The sequence below is a fragment of the Saimiri boliviensis genome, chromosome 14 (assembly GCF_048565385.1).
Source record: "Saimiri boliviensis isolate mSaiBol1 chromosome 14, mSaiBol1.pri, whole genome shotgun sequence".
NCBI classification, from domain to species: Eukaryota; Metazoa; Chordata; class Mammalia; order Primates; family Cebidae; genus Saimiri; species Saimiri boliviensis.
The window spans coordinates 3,141,893-3,164,392 of NC_133462.1; the positions used below are offsets into that span (position 1 = coordinate 3,141,893).

Consider the following 22,500-nt stretch of genomic DNA (forward strand, 5'->3'; position numbering starts at 1 on the left):
CACCCGCCTCGGCCTCCCAAAGTGCTGGGATTACAGGCGTGAGCCACCGCGCCCGGCCGGAAGAACCCCTTTCTGCATCTCGTCTATCCCGAAGTAACACCGACTTTTCATTTGCAGATTCCATTGGCAAAACCAAGACATATTCCCCTATATAGACACAAGGAGAGGCTGGGAAATGGAGCTTTCCCACGGGCAGACACTTTCCTAAAATAGCTCTACATGATCCAAGAGAACCTGACATTTCAGTGGTCACTGGATTCAATGGGCTGACAGAGGCACATCTGGAAAGTTACTATTCCTTTTTTTTTTTTTTTTTTTTTTGAGACGGAGTTTCGCTCTTGTTACCCAGGCTGGAGTGCAATGGCGCGATCTCGGCTCACCGCAACCTCTGTCTCCTGGGTTCAGGCAATTCTCCTGCCTCAGCCTCCTGAGTAGCTGGGATTACAGGCACGAGCCACCATGCCCAGCTGATTTTTTGTATTTTTAGCAGAGATGGGGTTTCACCATGTTGACTAGGATGGTCTTGATCTCCTGACCTCGTGATCCACCCGCCTTGGCCTCCCAAAGTGCTGGGATTACAGGCTTGAGCCACCGCGCCCGGCCCTGGAAAGTTACTATTCCAAATGGCCGTTGCTATTGGCACCGGAACGGCTGCACCAAGTCTACGAGGGTTGGATTTCTGCCATCGCTCCCCTCCAAGGCCTGCTCCTTTGTGAGCTCTCACTGGAGGGCTGTCACCAGGAGCAATGTCTGAAAGTGCATGTGAAATGGCTTGTGCCTGGCTCAGCAGTCCTGCAGTCAATTGCACCGTCTGTGGGTCTCAGGTTGGAGGTAAGTATCGGTGCTTTCATAGAACTTATTGATGAGATGTAGGAGTTTTCAGGTGGAAGTCACCTTTCTGTAAATAATCTCCTTGTAAAAGTACATATTAAGCTGCTTGGGAAGTGTGCGTAAGCAAAGGGACTAGGAGATGTGCCAGGATGCCATTCTGGCCCCGCTCCATAGGAGTATCTTATCCTGCCGGGCGCGGGGGCTCACACCTGTAATCCTAGCACTTTGGGAAGCCGAGGTGGGTGGATCACCTGAGGTCAGAAGTTCAAGACCAGCGTGGCCATCAGGGTGAAATCTCATCTTAGAAAAACACAAAAAATAAAAAATAAGAAAAATAAAGTATCTTATCCTAAAATTGGACATACATGTGGAAGAAGCTTACGTCTATAACAGTGACACGGCTAACATACTCACCATGCCAGACACTATTCTAAATACTTTGGTTTTATTCTCACAGTTTAGTAAGTTAGTTACTATCGTTATCTGGGTTCAGGAATGTGGACAGTGAGGCACAGAGTGGTTTAGAACTCACCGAAGTTTCCCAGTCAATGGCACAAAGCCTCACCAATGAAATCAAGATATGAAAAAAAAAAAAGAAATCAAGATATGGCCGGGTGCGGTGGCTCAAGCCTGTAATCCCAGCACTTTGGGAAGCCGAGGCGGGTGGATCACGAGGTCAAGAGATCGAGACCATCCTGGTCAACATGGTGAAACCCCGTCTCTACTAAAAATACAAAAAATTAGCTGGGCATGGTGGCGCGTGCCTGTAATCCCAGCTACTCAGGAGGCTGAGGCAGGAGAATTGCCTGAACCCAGGAGGCGGAGGTTGCGGTGAGCCGAGATCGCGCCATTGCACTCCAGCCTGGGTAACAAGAGCGAAAGTCCGTCTCAAAAAAACAAACAAAAAACAAAAAACAAACAAACAAAAAAGAAATCAAGATCTCCACCACTACACCCACTGCTCCTCATGAATGACTCTGCCTAGAGGAACAGAAGAGGAATCTAGGAGGGGAGAGGAAATACGGCTAACTCTGGGAGGGACAGAAAAGGGAATTACCCTCTGCAGCTCCTCATAGAAAATTAGTAGGAAGGACCCCATGTCTCTCTTCTTTATCCATCCAAGGGTGTGATCAAACCAAGATCCATAATGCACTACAATGACAGGAAAAAGAGGTAAAGGCTATGATTTCTCTCGAACTTGTACCCATAAATATGTATGGCCATTCCTTAGTGAAGATCATATGTGTTTTGTGGAATATATTAGGTAAATGATGCCAAGCCTTTTCTCTAGAAGATTAAAACAAAATGATTAAATAAATCAACAAATCTAAGACACATTTTCTCTGTATACTAAGAAAAAACTATACTCAGGCCGGGCGCGGTGGCTCACGCCTGTAATCCCAGCACTTTGGGAGGCCGAGGTGGGTGGATCACGAGGTCAAGAGATCGAGACCATCGCGGTCAACATGGTGAAACCCCGTCTCTACTAAAAATGCAAAAAAAAAACTAGCTGGGCATGGTGGCACGTGCCTGTAATCCCAGCTACTCAGGAGGCTGAGGCAGGAGAATTGCCTGAACCCAGGAGGCGGAGGTTGCGGTGAGCCGAGATGGCGCCATTGCACTCCAGCCTGGGTAACAAGAGCGAAACTCCGTCTCAAAAAAATAAAAAAAAAAACCAAACAACCAAACAAACAAAAAAACCCTTTCTCACTATGATTCAAAACCCTGATGGGATGAATAAAAGATTAAAATACGAATATACATTTTTTTTACATGACGAGACCAAAAAAGAGTTTTTAAAAAACTGACAAATTGGAAGAAATATTTAGGATACTGCAGATAAAGAGTTAAAATTAAAATTTTAAACTTAAATTTAAATTAAAACAAGTAAAAATTTTTAAAAATCCTATTATCTCTGGCCTCCTACTAAATTCTTCTTAAGACATTGGGTAGATTTTAAAGATTTATAGAACATAGATTTCCTTTTTTTTTTTTTTTTTTTTTTTTTGAGATGGAGTTTCGCTTTTGTTACCCAGGCTGGAGTGCAATGGCGCGATCTCGGCTCACCGCAACCTCCGCCTCCTGGGTTCAAGCAATTCTCCTGCCTCAGCCTCCTGAGTAGCTGGGATTACAGGCACGTGCCACCATGCCCAGCTAATTTTTTGTATTTTTAGTAGAGACGGGGTTTCACCATGTTGACCAGGATGGTCTCGAGCTCTCGACCTCGTGATCCACCCGCCTCGGCCTCCCAAAGTGCTGGGATTACAGGTTTGAGCCACCGCGCCCGGCCTATAGATTTACTTTTTAAAAACAATGCATCATGAATCATACTTCTGACATTACCCTGATTATTATTATTCCAAAATTTTAAAATGAGAGGTTTGGGTTTACTTACCATCACCTTTGATAAACCGGTTCAAGAATTCATCAAAATTCTCTGGTTGCTTCCTATATACGAATCCTCTTGATACATGATAAATAGATGTAATAATATCTTTTGGATTCCTTAGGATGTAAACAACCTACAAGAGAAAGGAAATTGACCAAAGTGCAGTTCAAATCTCTGTCTGCTCTCCTCCGTGTCCCACATTCCCTCACATGTCAAGCCCAGTCTGCTCATCTGTGGAAACACAGCTGGGATTATAAAACAGAAGTCTTCAGTCTTCAGTACAAGCTCCCCTCCCCTTCCGCCGTTCCCTTTGCTCTTAGGTAAAGATGCTAAGTTGTTCTTAACCTTGAGCAGGTTTAATTAAGTAGTCACAGTTACCGTGTTTCACTACATGAAGAAAAATCTGGCTGGGCACGGTGTAATCCCAGGATTTTGGGAGGCTGAGGTGAGTGGATCATGAGGTCAAGAGATCAAGACCATCCTGGCCAACACAGCAAAACCCTGTCTCTACTAAAAATACAAAAATTAGCGGGTCGCGGTGGCTCAAGCCTGTAATCCCAGCACTTTGGGAGGCCGAGGCAGGTGGATCATGAAGTCGAGAGATCAAGACCATCCTGGTCAACATGGTGAAACCCCGTCTCTACTAAAAATACAAAAAATTAGATGGGCATGGTGGTGCGCGCCTGTAATCCCAGCTACTCAGGAGGCTGAGGCAGGAGAATTGCCTGAACCCAGGAGGCGGAGGTTGCAGTGAGCCGAGATCGCGCCATTGCACTCCAGCCTGGGTAACAAGAGCGAAACTCCGTCTCAAAAAAACAAAAAGAAAAAGAAAAAAAGAAAAATTAGCTGGGTGTGGTGGCATGTACCTGTAATTCCAGCTACTGGGGAGACTGAGGCAGGAGAATTGAATCCAGGAGGCTGAGGATGCAGTGAGATGAGGTCACACCACTGCACTCCAGCCTGGGTGACAGAGTGAGACCCTGCCTCAAAAAAACAAAAAACAAAAAAAGGCCGGGCGCGGTGGCTCAAGCCTGTAATCTCAGCACTTTGGGAGGCCGAGGCAGGTGGATCATGAGGTCAAGAGATCGAGACCATCCTGGTCAACATGGTGAAACCCCGTCTCTACTAAACATACAAAAAAACTAGCTGGGCATGGTGGTGCGTTCCTGTAATCCCAGCTACTCAGGAGGCTGAGGCAGGAGAATTGCCTGAACCCGGGAGGCGGAGGTTGCGGTGAGCCGAGATCGCGCCATTGCACTCCAGCCTGGGTAACAAGAGCGAAACTCCGTCTCAAAAAAAAAAAAAAAAAAAACAAGAGCGAAAGAAAAAGAGAGAGTGGGAGGGAGAGGAAGGAAGGAAGGAAGGCAGGAGAAAAAAAGAAAAGAAAACCCCAGAGCTGACCTCTGAGTTCACTGGCAGTGCTGTGGTCAGTTAATTACAGGTGCGCAGATGCGGAGTAGAGAACACTAAAACCCATGCATGGATTTGGACTACTTCCTCACATTCAGCATTTCACCAAATGAGAAAACATGTCCTGGGATTCCTGAAAAGGGACCAGCCTACTCACCTTGGCGTTGCAGCTGAAGTAGGATCTGGGGAAGAGTTGCACAGGGAGATGTGAAACCATGAGGCGTGGTCCATTTTGATTAATTAGGTCTTTCTGAAAACGAGCATCCTCTATCCATGGGGACCTCAAAAAAACCGGTACCGTTTGGATCCAGGTAGGGTCCCCGTTGAAGCGGATTAAATTGAGGATTTCAGTTATCCAGTGTGTTCCTGGTTGTAAAATAAATGGACAATCCTATTTTATTCTGTTGTATCCACATGGTGAAGATATTTCATCTATTAAGGGCCCTGGAGTTTTTTTTTTTTAATTTTTAACTTTCGTGACCACATGGTAGGTGTATATATTTACAGGGTACATAAGATGTTTTGATACTGGCATGCAATGCATACTAATTACATCGTGGAAAATGGGACATCCATTTCCTCAAGCATTTATTCTTCGTGTTACAAGCAACCCAATTTACTATTTTAGTTATCGACGATAGCTAAATTATTATTGACTACAGTCACCCTGTTGTGCTATCAAATACCAGGTCTTATTTATTCTTTTCTATTTTCTTTTTTCTTTCTTTCTTTTTTTTTTTATTGAGACAGAGTTTCGCTCTTGTTACCCAGGCTGGAGTGCAATGGCACGATCTCGGCTCACCACAACCTCTGCCTCCTGGGTTCAGCCAATTCTCTTGCCTCAGCCTCCGCCTCCTGAGTAGCTGGGATTACAGGCACGCGCCACCATGCCCAGCTAATTTTTTGTATTTTTTTGGTAGAGATGGGGTTTCACCATGTTGACCAGGATGGTCTTGATCTCTTGACCTCATGATCCACCTGCCTCGGCCTCCCAAAGTGCTGGGATTACAGGTATGAGCCACCACGCCCGGCCCCTTATTCTTTTCTATTTTCTATGTGTCCATTAGCCACCCTCACTCCCACCCACCCATCCACTTCCCTTCCCAGCCTCTGGTGAGCATCATTATTTCTCGCTATCTCCATGAGTTTAATTGCTGTGATTTTTAGCTCCCACAAAGAAGTGAGAGCACGCAATGTCTGGCCCTCTGTGCCTGGCTGATTTCATTGACCACAATGACCTCCAGTTCTATCCACGTTGTTGCAAATGACAGCTTCTCGTTCTTTTTTATGGCTAAGTAGCACTTCACTATGTCAAAGTACCACATTTTCTTTATCCAGGGTTTTTAATTTTTTTTCCCCAAATTTCCGTTTCGAGACAGAGTTTTGCTCTCATTACCCAGGCTGGAGTGCAATGGTGTAATCTCAGCTCACCGCAACCTCTGCCTCCCAGGTTTAAGCGATTCTCCTGCCTCAGCTTCCTGAGTAGCTGGGATTACAGGCATGCATCACCATGCCCGGCTAATTTCGTATTTTTAGTAGAGACAGGGTTTCTCCATGTTGGTCAGGCTGGCCTTGAACTCCCGACCTCAGGTGATCCACCCACCTCAGCCTCCCAAAGTGCTGGGATTACAGGCATGAGCCACCGTGCCCAGCCAAGTTTAGGGGTACTTGTGCAGGATATGCAGGTTTGTTACACAGGTAGACACGTGCCACGGCGTTTTGCTGCACAGATCATTCCATCACCGAGATATTGAGCCTGGCATCCGCCAGGTGTTCCTCCTGATGCTCTCCCTCCTTCCACCCTGCCACCCTCCAATAGGCCCCGGTGTGTGTTGTTACCCCTCGTCTGTCCATGTGTTCTCATCATTCAGCCCACTTATGAGTGAGAACATGTGGTATTTGGTTTTCTGTCCCTGCATTCATTTGCTGAGGACAATGACTTCCAGCTCTGTCCATGTCCCTGCAAAACAGGCCATCTTGTTCATTTTTATGGCTGCATAGTATTCCATGATGTATATGTACCACATTTTCTTTTTTTTTTTCTTTTTTTTTTTTTTGAGACGGAGTTTCGCTCTTGTTACCCAGGCTGGAGTGCAATGGCGCGATCTCGGCTCACCGCAACCTCCGCCTCCTGGGTTCAGGCGATTCTCCTGCCTCAGCCTCCGGAGTAGCTGGGATTACAGGCACGCGCCACCATGCCCAGCTAATGTTTTGTATTTTTAGTAGAGACGGGGTTTCACCATGTTGACCAGGATGGTCTCGATCTCCCAACCTTGTGATCCACTCGCCTCGGCCTCCCAAAGTGCTGGGATTACAGGCTTGAGCCACCGCGCCAGGCCTACTTGATGTATTTTTAAGAGCAGTTTCGCCTCTCCACTAACTTACACAGTGGATGTCATCATTATGTTTGCAGTTTTCAGATGAGGGCATAAAGGCACAGATGAATGAAGACCTTTGCTCAAGATCACACTGCTAGGAAATGGCAGGCCAAGACTGATGCCATGCAGTGCTCAAAGTCCTCTGACAACAGCAAATACGTGGATCTCCAGCCCGATGCCAGGCAGGTGGTGAGCCCTGAGTCAACCTCAGATGTGGCCATTGTCACCATGTCCACACACTGCTCCACTGTCACATGAGCTCCGTAGAACCGTAACTCTCTACTGTCTCCTCAGCAAAAAAACAGATACAAAAAAAAAAAAAAACTCAGTTCCTGGAACAGATTAAAAACTTGGGTTCATATTAGCTGAAAACATGAGTGTTGAAATCACTTGTCTGTTTATGTTCCTAACTAAACCGAACTATGAACGTTTTAGGGCCAAGAACCTGATTTTATTGACTCATGTGGCCAGAGCCAAGCTCAAAGTGTGACACGCAGCAACCTTCCTCACATGTCTGCTCAGCAGACTTGCCTGCGAGGGTCTCACGCCACTCAACCTGCTTGATTCCATTTCACTCTCACACTAGCCTCGAAGAGCAGAATTTTGAGTCACTACCACATAATAGATGAGGAAACTGAGGCACAGATGGGGTAAGTAAATGGGCACAGATCCCACTGGGAGGGAGAAGCATGACCCTAACCCAGGGCATCAAACCTGCATGCCAACGTCATCAACGCCTCTCCTACAGCTGCTGCTAATAATAATAACAGCCACATGATGGAATCCTGTTGAAGATGACCTGTAAAGGAAAACACGCCTAACATACTAAATAGTGTCAGTTGTGAATTCCATGAACAGGAAAAGGTGGCACATTTCACCCGTACCACCCCATGTCCCATTTAGGAGAAGCTCAGAGGCAACAGGGCAAGGGGATCCCAGAGAGACACTCACACAGGAAAAAGGAGAGCAGAAAGACTCCTGCAGCCCTCATCACCATCACAAAAGCTGAGATATGGGGCTCTGTAAATCACAAATATAAAATCTTTCCATAAAGAAAAGCCCAGGGCCTGGCCAGGCATGGTGGCTCTTGCCTGTAATCCCAGCATTTTGAGAGGCTGAGGTGGGTGGATCACAAGATCAAGAGATTGAGACCATCCTGGTCAACATGGTGAAACCCCATCTCTACTAAAAAATACAAAAAATTAGCTGGGCATGGTGGCGCGTGCCTGTAATCCCAGCTACCCAGGAGGCTGAGGCAGGAGAATTGCCTGAACCCAGGAGGCGGAGGTTGCGGTGAGCCGAGATCACGCCATTGCACTCCAGCCTCGGTAACAAGAGCGAAACTCCGTCTGAAAAAAAAAAAAAAAGAAAGAAAAGCTCAGGGCCTGGCCAGGCATGGTGGCTCATGCCTGTAATCCCAGCATTTTGGGAGGCCGAGGTGGGTAGATCACAAGGTCAGGAGATGAAGACTATCCTGGCCAACATGGTGAAACCCCATCTCTACTAAAAATACAAAAATTAGCCGGGTGTGGTAGCACATGCCTGTCGTCTCAGCTACTCGGGAGGCTGAGGCAGGAGAATCGCTTCAACCTGAGAGGTGGAGGTGCAGTGAGCTGAGATCATGCCACTACACTCCAGCCTGTCGACAGAGCAAGACTCCATCTCAAAAAAAAAAATTAACATGGAACTACAAAGAACCCTGAAAAGCCAAAACAATACTGAAAAAGAACAAACCTGGAGATCTCAACTTTCTGAAGATATTACAAAGCTATGATATGACAGTGAAAAAACTCTCCAGACATGTAGATCAACAGAACAGAATACAGAGCCAAAAACTGAAGTTATGCATATATGATCAAATGACCTTCACTCAGGGCGCCAACACTACACCACGGAGAGAGGAGAGTCTTTTCAACAAATGGTGTTGGGAAAACTTGAAAGACACTAGCAAAAGAATGAAATTGAATTTTTTTTTTTTTTTTTTTTTTGAGATAGAGTGTCGCTCTCGTTACCCAGGCTGGAGTGCAATGGCGCGATCTCGGCTCACCGCAACCTCCGCCTCCTGGGTTCAGGCAATTCTCCTGCCTCAGCCTCCTGAGTAGCTGGGATTACAGGCACGTGCCACCACGCCCAGCTAATTTTTTTGTATGTTTAGTAGAGACGGGGTTTCACCATGTTGACCAGGATGGTCTCGATCTCTTGACCTCGTGATCCACCCGCCTCGGCCTCCCAAAGTGCTGGCATTACAGGCGTAAGCCACCGCGCCCGGCCCGAAATTGAATTTTTATCTGACAATATATACAAAAATCAACTTGAAGTGGATTAAAAATGTAAATGTAGGCCGGGCGCGGTGGCTCAAGCCTGTAATCCCAGCACTTTGGGAGGCCGAGGCGGGTGGATCACGAGGTCAAGAGATCGAGACCATCCTGGTCAACATGGTGAAACCCCGTCTCTACTAAAAATACAAAAAATTAGCTGGGCGTGGTGGCAAGTGCCTGTAATCCCAGCTACTCGGGAGGCTGAGGCAGGAGAATTGCCTGAGCCCAGGAGGCGGAGGTTGCGGTGAGCCGAGATCGCGCCATTGCACTCCAGCCTGGGTAACGAGAGCGAAACTCCGTCTCAAAAAAAAAAAAAAAAATGTAAATGTAAAGCCTGGAACTGTAAAACTGCCAGAAGATTTCATGTGGGAAAAGCTTCTAGGTGTTGGTCTCAGCAATAACTTCCTGGATATGACACCAAAAGCACAGTTAACAAAAACAAAATAAACAACTAGGGCTGTATAAACTTCAAAGTTTCTGTGAAGCTAAGGAAACAATCAGAATCAAAAGGCAACCCAGAAAAATATTTCCAAACCATACCCCTGATAAGGGCTTAGTATCCTAAACACGTAAGAAATTGCCACCACTTACTAACAAAAACGATCAGATGTGTATCTTGAAATAGGCAAATAAATAGACATTTCTCCAAAGACACACAAATGGACAACAGGTATAAGACAAGGTAGTCAACATCACTAATCATCCAGGAAAATGCAGATCAAAACCAGAGTTAGATATCATCTCAGATCTGTTAGGATGGCCATGATATTTTTTTTTTTTTTGAGACGGAGTTTCGCTCTTGTTACCCGGGCTGGAGTGCAATGGCACGATCTCGGCTCACCGCAACCTCCGCCTCCTGGGTTCAGGCAATTCTCCTGCCTCAGCCTCCTGAGTAGCTGGGATTACAGGCACGTGCCACCATGCCCAGCTAAATTTTTTGTATGTTTAGTAGAGACGGGGTTTCACCATGTTGACCAGGTTGGTCTCGATCTCTTGACCTCGTGATCCACCCGCCTCGGCCTCCCAAAGTGCTGGGATTACAGGCTTGAGCCACCGCGCCCAGCCTTTTTTTTTTTTAAGATGGAGTTTCGCTCTTGTTACCCAGGCTGGAGTGCAGTGGCGCGATCTCGGCTCACCGCAACCTCCGCCTCCTGGGTTCAGGCAATTCTCCTGCCTCAGCCTCCTGAGTAGCTGGGATTACAGGCACGCGCCACCATGCCCAGCTAATTTTTTGTATTTTTAGTAGAGACGGGGTTTCACCATGTTGACCACGATGGTCTCAATCTCTTGACCTCGTGATCCATCAGCCTCGGCCTCCCAAAGTGCTGGGATTACAGGCGTGAGCCACCGCGCCTGGCTTCAAAAATTTAATAGGGTAGATTTCATATGATGCATTTCTTTTTTTTTTTTTTTTTTTGAGACGGAGTTTCGCTCTTGTTACCCAGGCTGGAGTGCAATGGCGCAATCTCGGCTCACCGCAACCTCAGCCTCCTGGGTTCAGGCAATTCTCCTGCCTCAGCCTCCTGAGTAGCTGGGATTGCAGGCACGCGCCACCATGCCCAGCTAATGTTTTGTATTTTTAGTAGAGACGGGGTTTCACCATGTTGACCAGGATGGTCTTGATCTCTTGACCTTGTGATCCACCCGCCTCAGCCTCCCAAAGTGCTGGGATTACAGGCTTGAGCCACCACGCCCGGCCATATGATGCATTTCTTACCACAATAAAAAAATGATCATCATTATCATTATCCACTGGGTTATGCAGAAAGACATCTTCCATGGGTTTTCCACTAAGAACACACACATATGACATATGCATGCACACACAACCACATATCCTCACACACGCAGTCTTCTTACCTGATCTAGGGTAGCTTACTATGATGACATCATCGTCTCTCACCAAAAATTCTTCCCTGGCAAAGCGCAATGTCTCCACATTGCTTAAGACGAGAGGCATCCGGAGTCCCTCAAATAAGAAGCATTCACTCGTCTCGACACTGTCCTGGAGCATTTTTCAATGAAGCTTCCAGGTATGATGGCTAGGAGTCCTGCTTTTGGGTGTAATGGCCTTTTACATTAGCTGGAGAAGAAAAGTCCGATTACTGACGCTGGGTAAAGTGCCGTCCTCTGGAGCTCATTAAGAGCAGGTCTTACTAAGAATAGGAGCTAAGTGGGTGGAGCTTCAGAGAGAGTCAAAGACTTGAACTTGGATAAACTGGAAAAACTGCAAGAGAGTAATATCCAGACTAGTAAATAGGAGGGTGGAGAACTGAACCAAAGAGGAAATAGCAGCCTATGGAGGAAAAAGTGTTTTCCAATGAAAGAAAATGAGCATTCCGGGGGCAAAGGGACTTTCTAGGGTTCCGCAGGTCAGAGGCACTGGCAGAACCTCCATGATTCCTGCCTCTCTCGTCTCAGGATCCTCACTGCCTGGCTTTAGCCAAGCTCCCACGGTGGGATATTTCCGGTGCAATAGGAGGAAACTGAGGTCACAGTGGCTTGTTATCTCATCTAAAAGGTTCCCTGGGACTTCTGGCTTCATCCCTCAGATATAAAGAGCTAGAAAGAAGGCCGGGCACGGTGGCTCAAGCCTGTAATCCCAGCACTTTGGGAGGCCGAGGCGGGTGGATCACAAGGTCCAGAGATCGAGACCATCCCGGTCAACATGGTGAAACCCTGTCTCTACTAAATATACTAAAAAAAATTAGCTGGGCATGGTGGTGCGTGCCTGTAATCCCAGCTACTCAGGAGGCTGAGGCAGGAGAATTGCCTGAACCCAGGAGGCGCAGGTTGCGGTGAGCCGAGATCACGCCATTGCACTCCAGCCTGGGTAACAAGAGCGAAACTCCGTCTCAAAAAAAAAAAAAAAAAAAAAAGAGCTAGAAAGAGCATGCTCTAACCCTTACAATGAAATATGTGCTGAACTGACTTCCAATTACGTTTGTGTGTGCGTGCGTGCGTGCGTGCGTGTGTGTGTAACTCAACAGAGAATTGGGGCTGGAGAGAAAACACCTAACTTAAAATCTAAAGAGAGGGCTGGGTGCAGTAGCTCATGCCACACTCCTGTAATCCCAGCTACTGGGGAGGCTGAAGCCGGAAAATATCATGAACCCGGGAGGCAGAGGTTGCAGTAAGCCAAGATCATGCTGCTGCACTCTGGCCTGGGCGACAGAGCCAGACTCATCTCAAAAAACAAACAAACAAAAAATCTAAAGAGAGACACTGTCTGCAGGGAAAGAAGGGACATGGATATCCAGTTGGCTGAGTCAAGACAAACAGACACCTGTTAGACGAGCTGATCTAGAATATCTATCAAACTAGTTAAGCCTGACTGTAAGCTGGCAGGACTGTGAAACCCTAGAGGCTGCAGATATTGGTGAAATCTTATTTTTTTGTCCACGTGCAACTGTCTTGATCGAGTTACAGAAATCTATTCCACTTCAGGCTCATTCTCCATGAATCCACAAAAAAGTATTTTAAAGAACCTTTAAAAGTGTCTATTACAGTGCATCCTAGGGGCCAGAAACAGCGGTCATGTCAGAGGGGCTCCTGGACAAGATGTAACCTTGGAAGGCCCAGGTGTATGGAACCGATTGAATGGATATCTCATCTGGGACACCTAGGTACGTAGAAAAGGTTGATGGAAATTTAGCCTTGGAAGACTCAGGTACACAGATGCAGCTGGAACACACCACTGCTCCTGGGTCAGAGTACATTACACTAGCCCCAGATTTTCCCAAAATGGCCTTGGCTGAGCTGGGCAGAGTTGATAAGGGCACAGCGGCTGCTGGCAGCATCTTCTTTTTTATTTATTTATTTATTTATTTATTTATTTATTTTTGAGACGGAGTTTCGCTCTTGTTACCCAGGCTGGAGTGCAATGGCACAATCTCGGCTCACTGCAACCTCCGCCTCCTGGGTTCGGGCAATTCTTCTGCCTCAGCCTCCTGAGTAGCTGGGATTACAGGCACACGCCACCACGCCCAGCTGATTTTTTGTATTTTTGGCAGAGACGGGGTTTCACCATGTTGACCAGGGTGGTCTCCACCTCTTGACCTCGTGATCCACCCACCTCGGCCTCCCAAAGTGCTGGGCGTGAGCCATCACGCCCGGCTATTTTTACCACATTGGTCAGGCTGGTCTTGAACTCCCGACCTCAAGTGATCCACCCACCTTGGCCTCCAATGTGCTTGGATTACAGGCTTGAGCCACTGTGCCCGGCCTGCTGGCAGCATCTTCTAAGGAAGATTACCTTCCCAGGGACAATTTTCCCAGCTTTCCACCTGTGCAGAAACTAGTGTGCTCAGGAGAGAACCAGGGGACTGGACTGGTGTGACATTTTTTCATTTTCCTTTGGATTTTCTACTCACGCCATAAATTCTGTTTTACCACAGAAAAATAAAGTCCTCCTCTGTGTCCACTGAGGAAAAAATCACTTTCATCTGTGTGAGGATGGGCAACACTACTGGCCTTCAGGCATTAGTAAACTTTCATTGTTCAGACAAACAAACCCTGAAGAAATGTTTTGCTGGCAGATAAACTGTTTAAGAGATGTTAAAGCAGCCGGGTGCGGTGGCTCAAGCCTGTAATCCCAGCACTTTGGGAGGCCGAGGCGGGTGGATCACGAGGTCGAGAGATCGAGACCATCCTGGTCAACATGGTGAAACCCCATCTCTACTAAAAATACAAAAAATTAGCTGGGCATGGTGGTGTGTGCCTGTAATCCCAGCTAGTTAGGAGACTGAGGCAGGAGAATTGCTTGAATCCAGGAGGCAGAGGTTGCGGTGAGCCGAGATCGCGCCATTGCGCCCCAGCCTGGGTAACAAGAGCGAAACTCCGTCTCCAAAAAAAAAAAAAAGAGATGTTAAAGCAAGTTTTTCCAGCAGTAAGAATATAATACCAGGTTTGGGCCGGGCGCGGTGGCTCAAGCCTGTAATCCCAGCACTTTGGGAGGCCGAGGCGGGTGGATCACGAGGTCAAGAGATCGAGACCATCCTGGTCAACATGGTGAAACCCCGTCTCTACTAAAAATACAAAAAATTAGCTGGGCATGGTGGCACGTGCCTGTAATCCCAGCTACTCAGGAGGCTGAGGCAGGAGAATTGCCTGAACCCAGGAGGCGGAGGTTGCGGTGAGCCGAGATCGCGCCATCGCACTCCAGCCTGGGTAACAAGAAACTCCGTCTCAAAAAAAAAAAAAAAAAAAAAAAAAAGAATATAATACCAGGTTGAAACCTAGGTCTTTACAGAGGTTCTGGAAATGGAATTATTCATGGTTTTTACTTACTTTTAATCATTCTAAAAGATAACTGACTGCCTAAAGCAAAAAATAGCAAAATGTTTTGTATATTTAGTATATAAAATAGTAGAGAGCATGACAACAGTAGCAAAAACGATGACAGAGAGAACGGCGTGGCGTTGCAGATCTATTACGGAGATTACTTGCACCCATGAAATGCAGCATAGTATTATGTGAGTGTAGAATCATTAATTCATTAAAGGTGGCCACTAAAAATGTTAAAATAAATATAAAGTTAATAATAGAAGAATAATTTTAAATGCTTGATTAATACAAAAGAGGACAGGAAAAGAGAAACACAAAAGGAGCAAAAGGCTCGGCACGGTGGCTCACACCTGTCATCCCAGGCACTTTGGGAGGCTGAGGTAGACAGATCACATGAGGTCAGGAGTTCAAGACCAGCCTGGCTAACACGGCAAAATGCCATCTCTACTAAAAATACAAAAATTAGCTGGTTGTGGTGGCGGACGCCTGTAATCCCAGCTACTTAGGAGGCTGAGTCACAAGAATTGCTTGAACCCGGAAAGCAGAAGTTGCAGTGAGCCAAGATCACACCACTGTACTCCAGCCTGGGCAACAGAGCAAGACTCTGTCTCAGAAAAAGAAAAAGAAAAAGAAAAAAAAAAGAAAGAAAAGAAAGAAAAGAAAAGAAAAAAGAAGCAAATGTAAAACAGCAAGAGAGAAATTTTAGCCCATCTATGCTAATAATAAATTTAAATGGGAAAGTCCAGACACACTAGTTAAAAGACAGAGATTGTCAGCATGGTTTAAAGCAGGATTCATTATGTGCTGTCTAGAAGAAACCCGCATTAAAGATTCAGATAGGTTAAAAGTGAAAAGATGAAGACAGAGCGTGCAATATTAATCAAAGAACATTGGGATTAGAAGCCTGGGAGGGCAGCATGGAGACATCCTGCCTCTGCAGTCCCATTTCTCCTGCCTGGATTGGCCCGGCGTCAGGAGGGACTTTCTTATTCGAGGAAAAGTTAAGCAGAAGAATACCAGGATCCCCCATTGCCACCACAAACACAGCAGTTCTTACTAGAGAATTCTACAGTCCTCACAAGCCCTGATCCCAGTGCGGGCAGCTGCCAGATTAGGAGCACAAAGTGCACTCTCCCCACCCTCATCGTGCCCTGTGAGGCAAGCTGCTGTGGCATGGTGCCCTCTTGAGACAGAGCCACCCTGGGGGCATACCCTGCTCTGGGGGCCAGTAGCCACCGCACCTCTCCTGTCCCGGGCTCTGTCTTCCTTCCACCAAGCCCACATAGCCTGCTGAATGCCACAACCCTGGCTTCAGGGAGCCTGGGCCCAGAACTAGCTGTCACTCTGGTTCTGTGCGTCAGGAGAACCAGTGCCTGTCACCCACACGTCCGTCAGGAGAAACAGTCTGGCAGTCCTTCCCAGGGTGAACCCACCTATTCACAAGCCGAACCACTCTGGGACACTTTTCTGTATATGTGCTGTATTGTGTGTGTGTGTGTGTGGGGGGGGGTGTTCTTACATTCTCACACTTTATATTAGTGAATAAAAAAGAGGGTCTCAGCCAGGATCAAGTGTGCACCCAGCTCCATTAGCCACAGCTGGCTCTTACCTATAAGCGCCATCTACAGGCACATCAGATGGCACAGCCTAACATAAAACCTGTTGACAGAACATAGCGCTACAGGAACAAACTCAGAAGACCCTGCCTGGCCAGGCAGGGAGGCTCACGCCTATAATCCCAGGACTTTGGGAGGACAGCGGGGCGGATCATCTGAGGTCAGGAGTTCGAGACCAGCCTGGTCAACATGGCGAAACCCTTTCTGTACTGAAAGTACAAAAAAGTAGCTGAGCATGGTGGCGCACACCTGTAGTCTCAGCTACTCAGGAGGCTAAGGCTGAGGCTGGAGAATCATTTTAACCCAGGAGGCCGAGGTGGCAATGGCAGTGAGCCCAGATTGCACCACTACATTCCAGCCTGGGAGACAGAGCAAGAATGTCTCAAAACAAAAAACAAAACAAAACAACAACAACAACAACAAAATCATAGGAACAAAATAGTAATACATGTTACCACAAAAACACATTTAAATGCATAGGCCACAGGCCCTATAAAGCTGCTAACAATAAAAATTATGAAGCAAACAGCTAACAACTTCACAATAGGATCAAAACCTCACGTGTTAATATTAACATATTAATATTAACCTTAAAGGGTCTAAAAGTTCCACTTAAAAGACATACAGTGGAAAGGTGTACTAAAAAAAAAAGACCCAGCCGGGTGCGGTGGCTCAACCTGTAATCCCAGCACTTTGGGAGGCTGAGGCGGGTGGATCACAAGGTCGAGAGATTGAGACCAACCTGGTCAACATGGTGAAACCCCGTCTCTACTAAAAATACAAAAAATTAGCTGGGCATGGTGGCGCGTGCCTGTAATCCCAGCTACTTAGGAGGCTGAGGCAGGAGAATTGCCTGAACCCAGGAGGCGGAGGTTGCGGTGAGCCGAGATCACGCCATTGCACTCCAGCCTGGGTAACAAGAGCGAAACTCCATCTCAAAAAAAAAAAAAAAAAAAAAAAAAAAAAAGACCCATCAATCTGCTGTCTTCAAGAGACCTAAATCACACAAAATGTCACCCATAGGTTTAAAGTAAAGGATTGGAGGAAGATCTATCATGCAACCAGAAATCGCAAAAGAGCAGGAATCACTATTCTTTTTTTTTTTTTTTTTTTTTTTGAGACAGAGTTTCCCTCTTGTTACCCAGGCTGGAGTGCAATGGCGCGATCTCGGCTCACCGCAACCTCCGCCTCCTGGGTTCAGGCAATTCTCCTGCGTCAGCTTCCTCAGTAGCTGGATTACAGGCACATGCCACCATGCCCAGCTAATTTTTTTTATTTTTAGTAGAGACGGGGTTTCACCATGTTGACCAGAATGGTCTCGATCTCTCGACCTCGTGATCCACCCGCCTCGGCCTCCCAAAGTGCTGGGATTACAGGCTTGAGCCACTGCGACCGGCTCACTATTCTTATATCAGGTAAAACAGACTTTAAACCAACAACACTAAGAACATAAAGGAACAAAGAAGAGCATTCCACAATGACAGGGGCTCAATCCAACCCAGACACTTAAATATCCTAATATATACGCACCCAACATCAGAGCACCCAGATCCTCAAGTACTTCTAGATCTATGAAAACACTCGGACATCCACACGATAACAGTGAGGGACTTCAACACCCCACTGAGTGTTGGACCAATCATGAGTGCACAAAACTGTTAAATTCTGGACTTAAATTCAGCACTTAATCAATTGGACCTAATAGACATGTACGGGGTACTGCACTCACCAACCCAAGAATATACATTCTTCTACCTGTACATGAAACATACCCTAATAGCAACCACATACTTGATGATAAAGCAAGTCTCCATTATTCAAAAAAGTAGAAATTATACCAATTGCACTTTCAGACCCCAGTGGGATGTAAACAGAAATCAATACCAAGAATATTTCTCAAAACCAGACAATTACATGGAATTAAATAACTTGCTCCTGAATGACTTTTGGGCAAATAATGAAATCAGGACAGAAATTTTAAAATTCTTTGAAAGTGGCCAGGCGCGGTGGCTCAAGCTTGTAATCCCAGCACTTTGGGAGGCCGAGGCGGGTGGATCACGAGGTCAAGAGATCGAGACCATCCTGGTCAACATGGTGAAACCCCCGTCTCTACTAAAAAAAAATACAAAAAAATTAGCTGGGCGTGGTGGCGCGTGCCTGTAATCCCAGCTACTCAGGAGGCTGAGGCAGGAGAATCGCCTGAACCCAGGAGGCGGAGGTTGCGGTGAGCCGAGATCGCGCCATTGCGCTCCAGCCTGGGTAACAAGAGCGAAACTTCGTCCCCAAAAAACAAAATAAAATAAAATAAAAAGTATTATACCTGTGCCCCATGGCACATGCCTGGAAAACCAGCACTTTGGGAGGATGAGGTGGGTGGATCACAAGGTCAGGAGTTCAAGACCAGCATGGCCAATATGGTGAAACCGAGTCTCTAGTAGTAATACAGAAATTAGCTGGGCATGGTGGAAGGCACCTATAGTCTCAGCTACTCAGGTGGCTGAGGCAAGAGAATTGCTTGAACCCAGAAGGTGGAATTGGCAGTGAGCCGAGATTGTGCCACTGCACTCCAGCCTGGGTGACAGAGCAAGACTCCATCTCAAAAAAACAAAAACAAGGCCGGGCGCGGTGGCTCAAACCTGTAATCCCAGCACTTTGGGAGGCCGAGGCAGTTGGATCATGAAGTCAAGAGATCGAGACCATCCTGGTCAACATGGTGAAACCCCGTCTCTACTAAAAATACAAAACATTAGCTGGGCATGGTGGCGCATGCCTGTAATCCCAGCTACTCAGGAGGCTGAGGCAGGAGAATTGCCTGAACCCAGGAGGCGGAGGTTGCGGTGAGCCGAGATTGCGCCATTGCACTCCAGCCTGGGTAACAAGAGCAAAACTCTGTATCAAAAAATAAAAAAAATTTAAAAAAATTAAAAAGATTCAAACACTATCCCCATCAAGCTACCTATGACCTTCTTCACAGAACTGGAAAAAACCACCTTAAACTTCATATAGAACCAAAAGAGAGCCCGCTGAGCCAAGTCAATTCTAAGCAAAAAGAACAAAGCTGGAGGCATCACACTACCTCACTTCAAACTATACTAGAAGGCTACAGTAATCAAAACAGCATGGTACTGGTACCAAAACAGAGATACCGACCAATGGAACAGAACAGAGGCCTTGGAGGCAACATCACACATCTACAACCAACTGATCTTTGACAAACCTGACAAAAACAAGCCATGGGGAAAGGATTCCCTGTTTAATAAATGGTGTTGGGAAAACCAGCTAGTCATGTGCAAAAAAGCAGAAACTGGACCCCTTCCTGACACCTTACACTACAATTAACTCCAGATGGATTAATGACTTAAACATAAGACCTAACACCATAAAAATCTCAGAAGAAAACCTAGGCAAAACCATTCAGGACACAGGCATAGGCAAGGACTTCATGACTAAAACACCAAAAGCATTGGCAACAAACGCCAAAATAGACAAATGGGATCTAATTAAACTCCAGAACTTCTGCACAGCAAAAGAAACAGTCATTAGAATGAACCGACAACCAACAGAATGGGAAAAAAATTTTGCGATCTACCCATCTGATAAAGGGCTTACATCCAAAACCTACAAAGAACTAAAACAGATTTACAAGAAAAAAAAAAACCCATTCAAAAGTTTGCAAAGGATAGTCGGGCGCGGTGGCTCAAGCCTGTAATCCCAGCACTTTGGGAGGCCGAGGCGGGTGGATCACGAGGTCAAAAGATCGAGACCATCCTGGTCAACATGGTGAAACCCCGTCTCTACTAAAAAAAAATACAAAAAATGAGCTGGGCATGGTGGCGCGTGCCTGTAATCCCAGCTACTCAGGAGGCTGAGGCAGGAGAATCACCTGAACCCAGGAGGCGGAGGTTGCGGTGAGCCGAGATCGCGCCATTGCACTCCAGCCTGGGTAACAAGAGCGAAACTCCGTCTCAAAAAAAAAAAAAAAAAAAACAGTTTGCAAAGGATATGAACAGACACTTTTCAGAAAAAGACATATAAAAAAGACATATAAAAGGCCAACAAACATATGAAAAAATGCTCATCATCACTGGTCATTAGAGAAATGCAAATCAAAACTACATTGAGATACCATCTCACACCAGTTAGAATGGCGATCATTAAAAACTCTGGAGACAACAGATGCTGGAGAGGATGTGGAGAAATAGGAACACTTTTACACTGTTGGTGGGAGTGTAAATTAGTTCAACCATTGTGGAAGACAGTGTGGCGATTCCTTAAGGAACTAGAAATAGACATTCCACTTGATCCGGCAACCTCATTATGGGGTATATATCCAAAGGATTATAAATCGTTCTATTATAAGGACACATGCACAATAGCAAAGACTTGGAACCAACCCAAATGTCCATCAATGATAGAGTGGACAGGGAAAATGTGGCACATATACACCATGGAACACTATGCAGCCATAAAAAACGATTAGTTGGTGTCCTTTGTAAGGACGTGGATGAACCTGGAAACCATCATTCTCAGCAAACTGACACAAGAGCAGAAAATCAAACACCACATATTCTCACTCATAGGTGGGTGCTGAACAATGAGAAGACATGGACACAGGAAGGGGAGCATCACACACTGAGGTCTGTGGGGGTGGGGGGACTAGGGGAGGGACAGTGGGGGGTAGGGAGTTGGGGAGGGATAACATGGGGAGAAATGCCAGATATAGGTGATGGGGATGGAGGCAGCAAATCACACTGCCATGTATGTACCTCTGCAACAATCCTGCATGATCTGCACATGTACCCCAGAACCTAAAGATGCAATAATATATATATATATATATATATATATATATAGAGAGAGAGAGAGAGAGAGAGAGAGAGATAGAGCGCGCGCGAGCGCGAGCTGGGCATGGTGGTGGGAGCCTGTGATCCCAACTACTTCAGAGGCTGACGGGGGAGGATCACTAGGGCCAGGGAGGTCGAGGCTGCAGTGAGCCGTGATTGCACCACTGCACTCCAGCCTGGGTGACAGAGTAAGACCCTATCTCAAAAAAAGAAAAGAAAGAGAAAAGAAAAGAAAGAAAATAATAGCCAGGCGCAGTGGCTCATGCCTGTAATTCCAGCACTTTGAGAGGCCAAGGAGGTTAATCACCTGAGGTCAGTAGTTCCAGACCAGCCTGGACAACATGGTGAAACCCCACCTCTACTAAAAATACAAAAATTAGCCGGGGGTGGGGGGTGGTGGGAGCCTGTAATCTCAGCTACTCCAGAGGCTGAGGCAGGAGGAGAATCGCTTGAACCCAGGAGGTGGAGGTTGCAGTGACCTTAGATCGCACCATTGTACTCCAGCCTGGGCAACAAGAGCGAAACTCCGTCTCAAATTTAATTAATTAAGATACATAAATAAATAAATTGAAACATAAATAAGTAAATAACTAAAACAGGCAGATTGGATTAGGGCCCACCTTAGTAGCCTCTTTTTACCTTACTTACCTTTGCAAAGGCCCTGTCTCCAAATACAGTCCCATTCTGGGGTACGGTGGTGGGGGAAGGGGGCGGGCTCCAACAGACGGCTTTCAGGAGGAGGCGCTCAGCTGTGACAGTGGCTGCAGGTGTCTAAGCGGGAGCAGGCGCCCCCCGCGGGGGCTGGGTGAGCCCGGGCGCTGGAGGAAGAGCATGGAAAGGACACACCGTCTCGTGTGGCGCTGGGCTGGGAGGCGGGGGCGGGAGGCGGCCCGGGCCACGAGTCAGAGCGCGCGCGTGTCTGAGGCCCCGGATCCCTCGGTTGACGGTCCGCGCTCCGGACCACGGGGAGCTCGAGCGCGCCCGGGATCCCAGCGGCTTCCCACGACCCCGCCCGCGGCCCCGCCCGCCCTCCGGCGCCCCCCGCCGGGCCGGAATCCGAAGCGCAGGGGAGCGCTTTCCAGCCGCCGCCGAGCGCGTCCCACGAGGAAGCTGCTCGCATCCAGGTGCTTCAACTTCAGTTCATCAGACCTTGGCAAGAATAAGAAATCGCATTTCCGCCGGCCACACGTCAAGCGTTCTACGTGGCATGTGGCTAGTGGGGCCCCTTTTGTACAGCACAGAGAATGTCCAGGGTCTCAAGAGAGTTCCACAGACGCCCTGCCAGTGACCACTCAATCTCTGCAAAAAAGGGAGAGGATCCCGGGCCAGACGCGATGGTTCACGCCTGTGATCCCAGCACTTAGGGAGGCCGCGGCGGGCGGATCGCCTGAGGTCAGGAGTATAATGAGGCCAGCATGGCCAACGTGG

General features: G+C 47.1%; 1 protein-coding gene across 2 annotated transcripts in view; it reads right to left on the minus strand.

Annotated features, from left to right (window-relative positions):
* LOC141581226 (sulfotransferase 2A1-like) overlaps window positions 1-21,793 on the minus strand; it is a 33,720-nt gene extending 11,927 nt beyond the window's left edge. The window contains exons 1-4 of one of the 2 annotated variants that reach the window (XM_074385897.1): window positions 21,721-21,793; window positions 4,788-4,996; window positions 3,227-3,353; window positions 1,889-1,983 (exon numbers count right to left, since the gene is read on the minus strand). In XM_074385897.1, coding sequence (XP_074241998.1) covers window positions 1,889-1,983; window positions 3,227-3,353; window positions 4,788-4,847 — 282 coding nt within the window. In that variant the 5' untranslated portion in view covers window positions 4,848-4,996; window positions 21,721-21,793. Of the gene's footprint in view, window positions 1-1,888; window positions 1,984-3,226; window positions 3,354-4,787; window positions 4,997-11,186; window positions 11,942-21,720 lie in introns of those variants that run through there. The other variant, XM_074385896.1, reaches the window with a different exon arrangement.
* Between the last annotated feature and the right edge of the window lie 707 nt (window positions 21,794-22,500).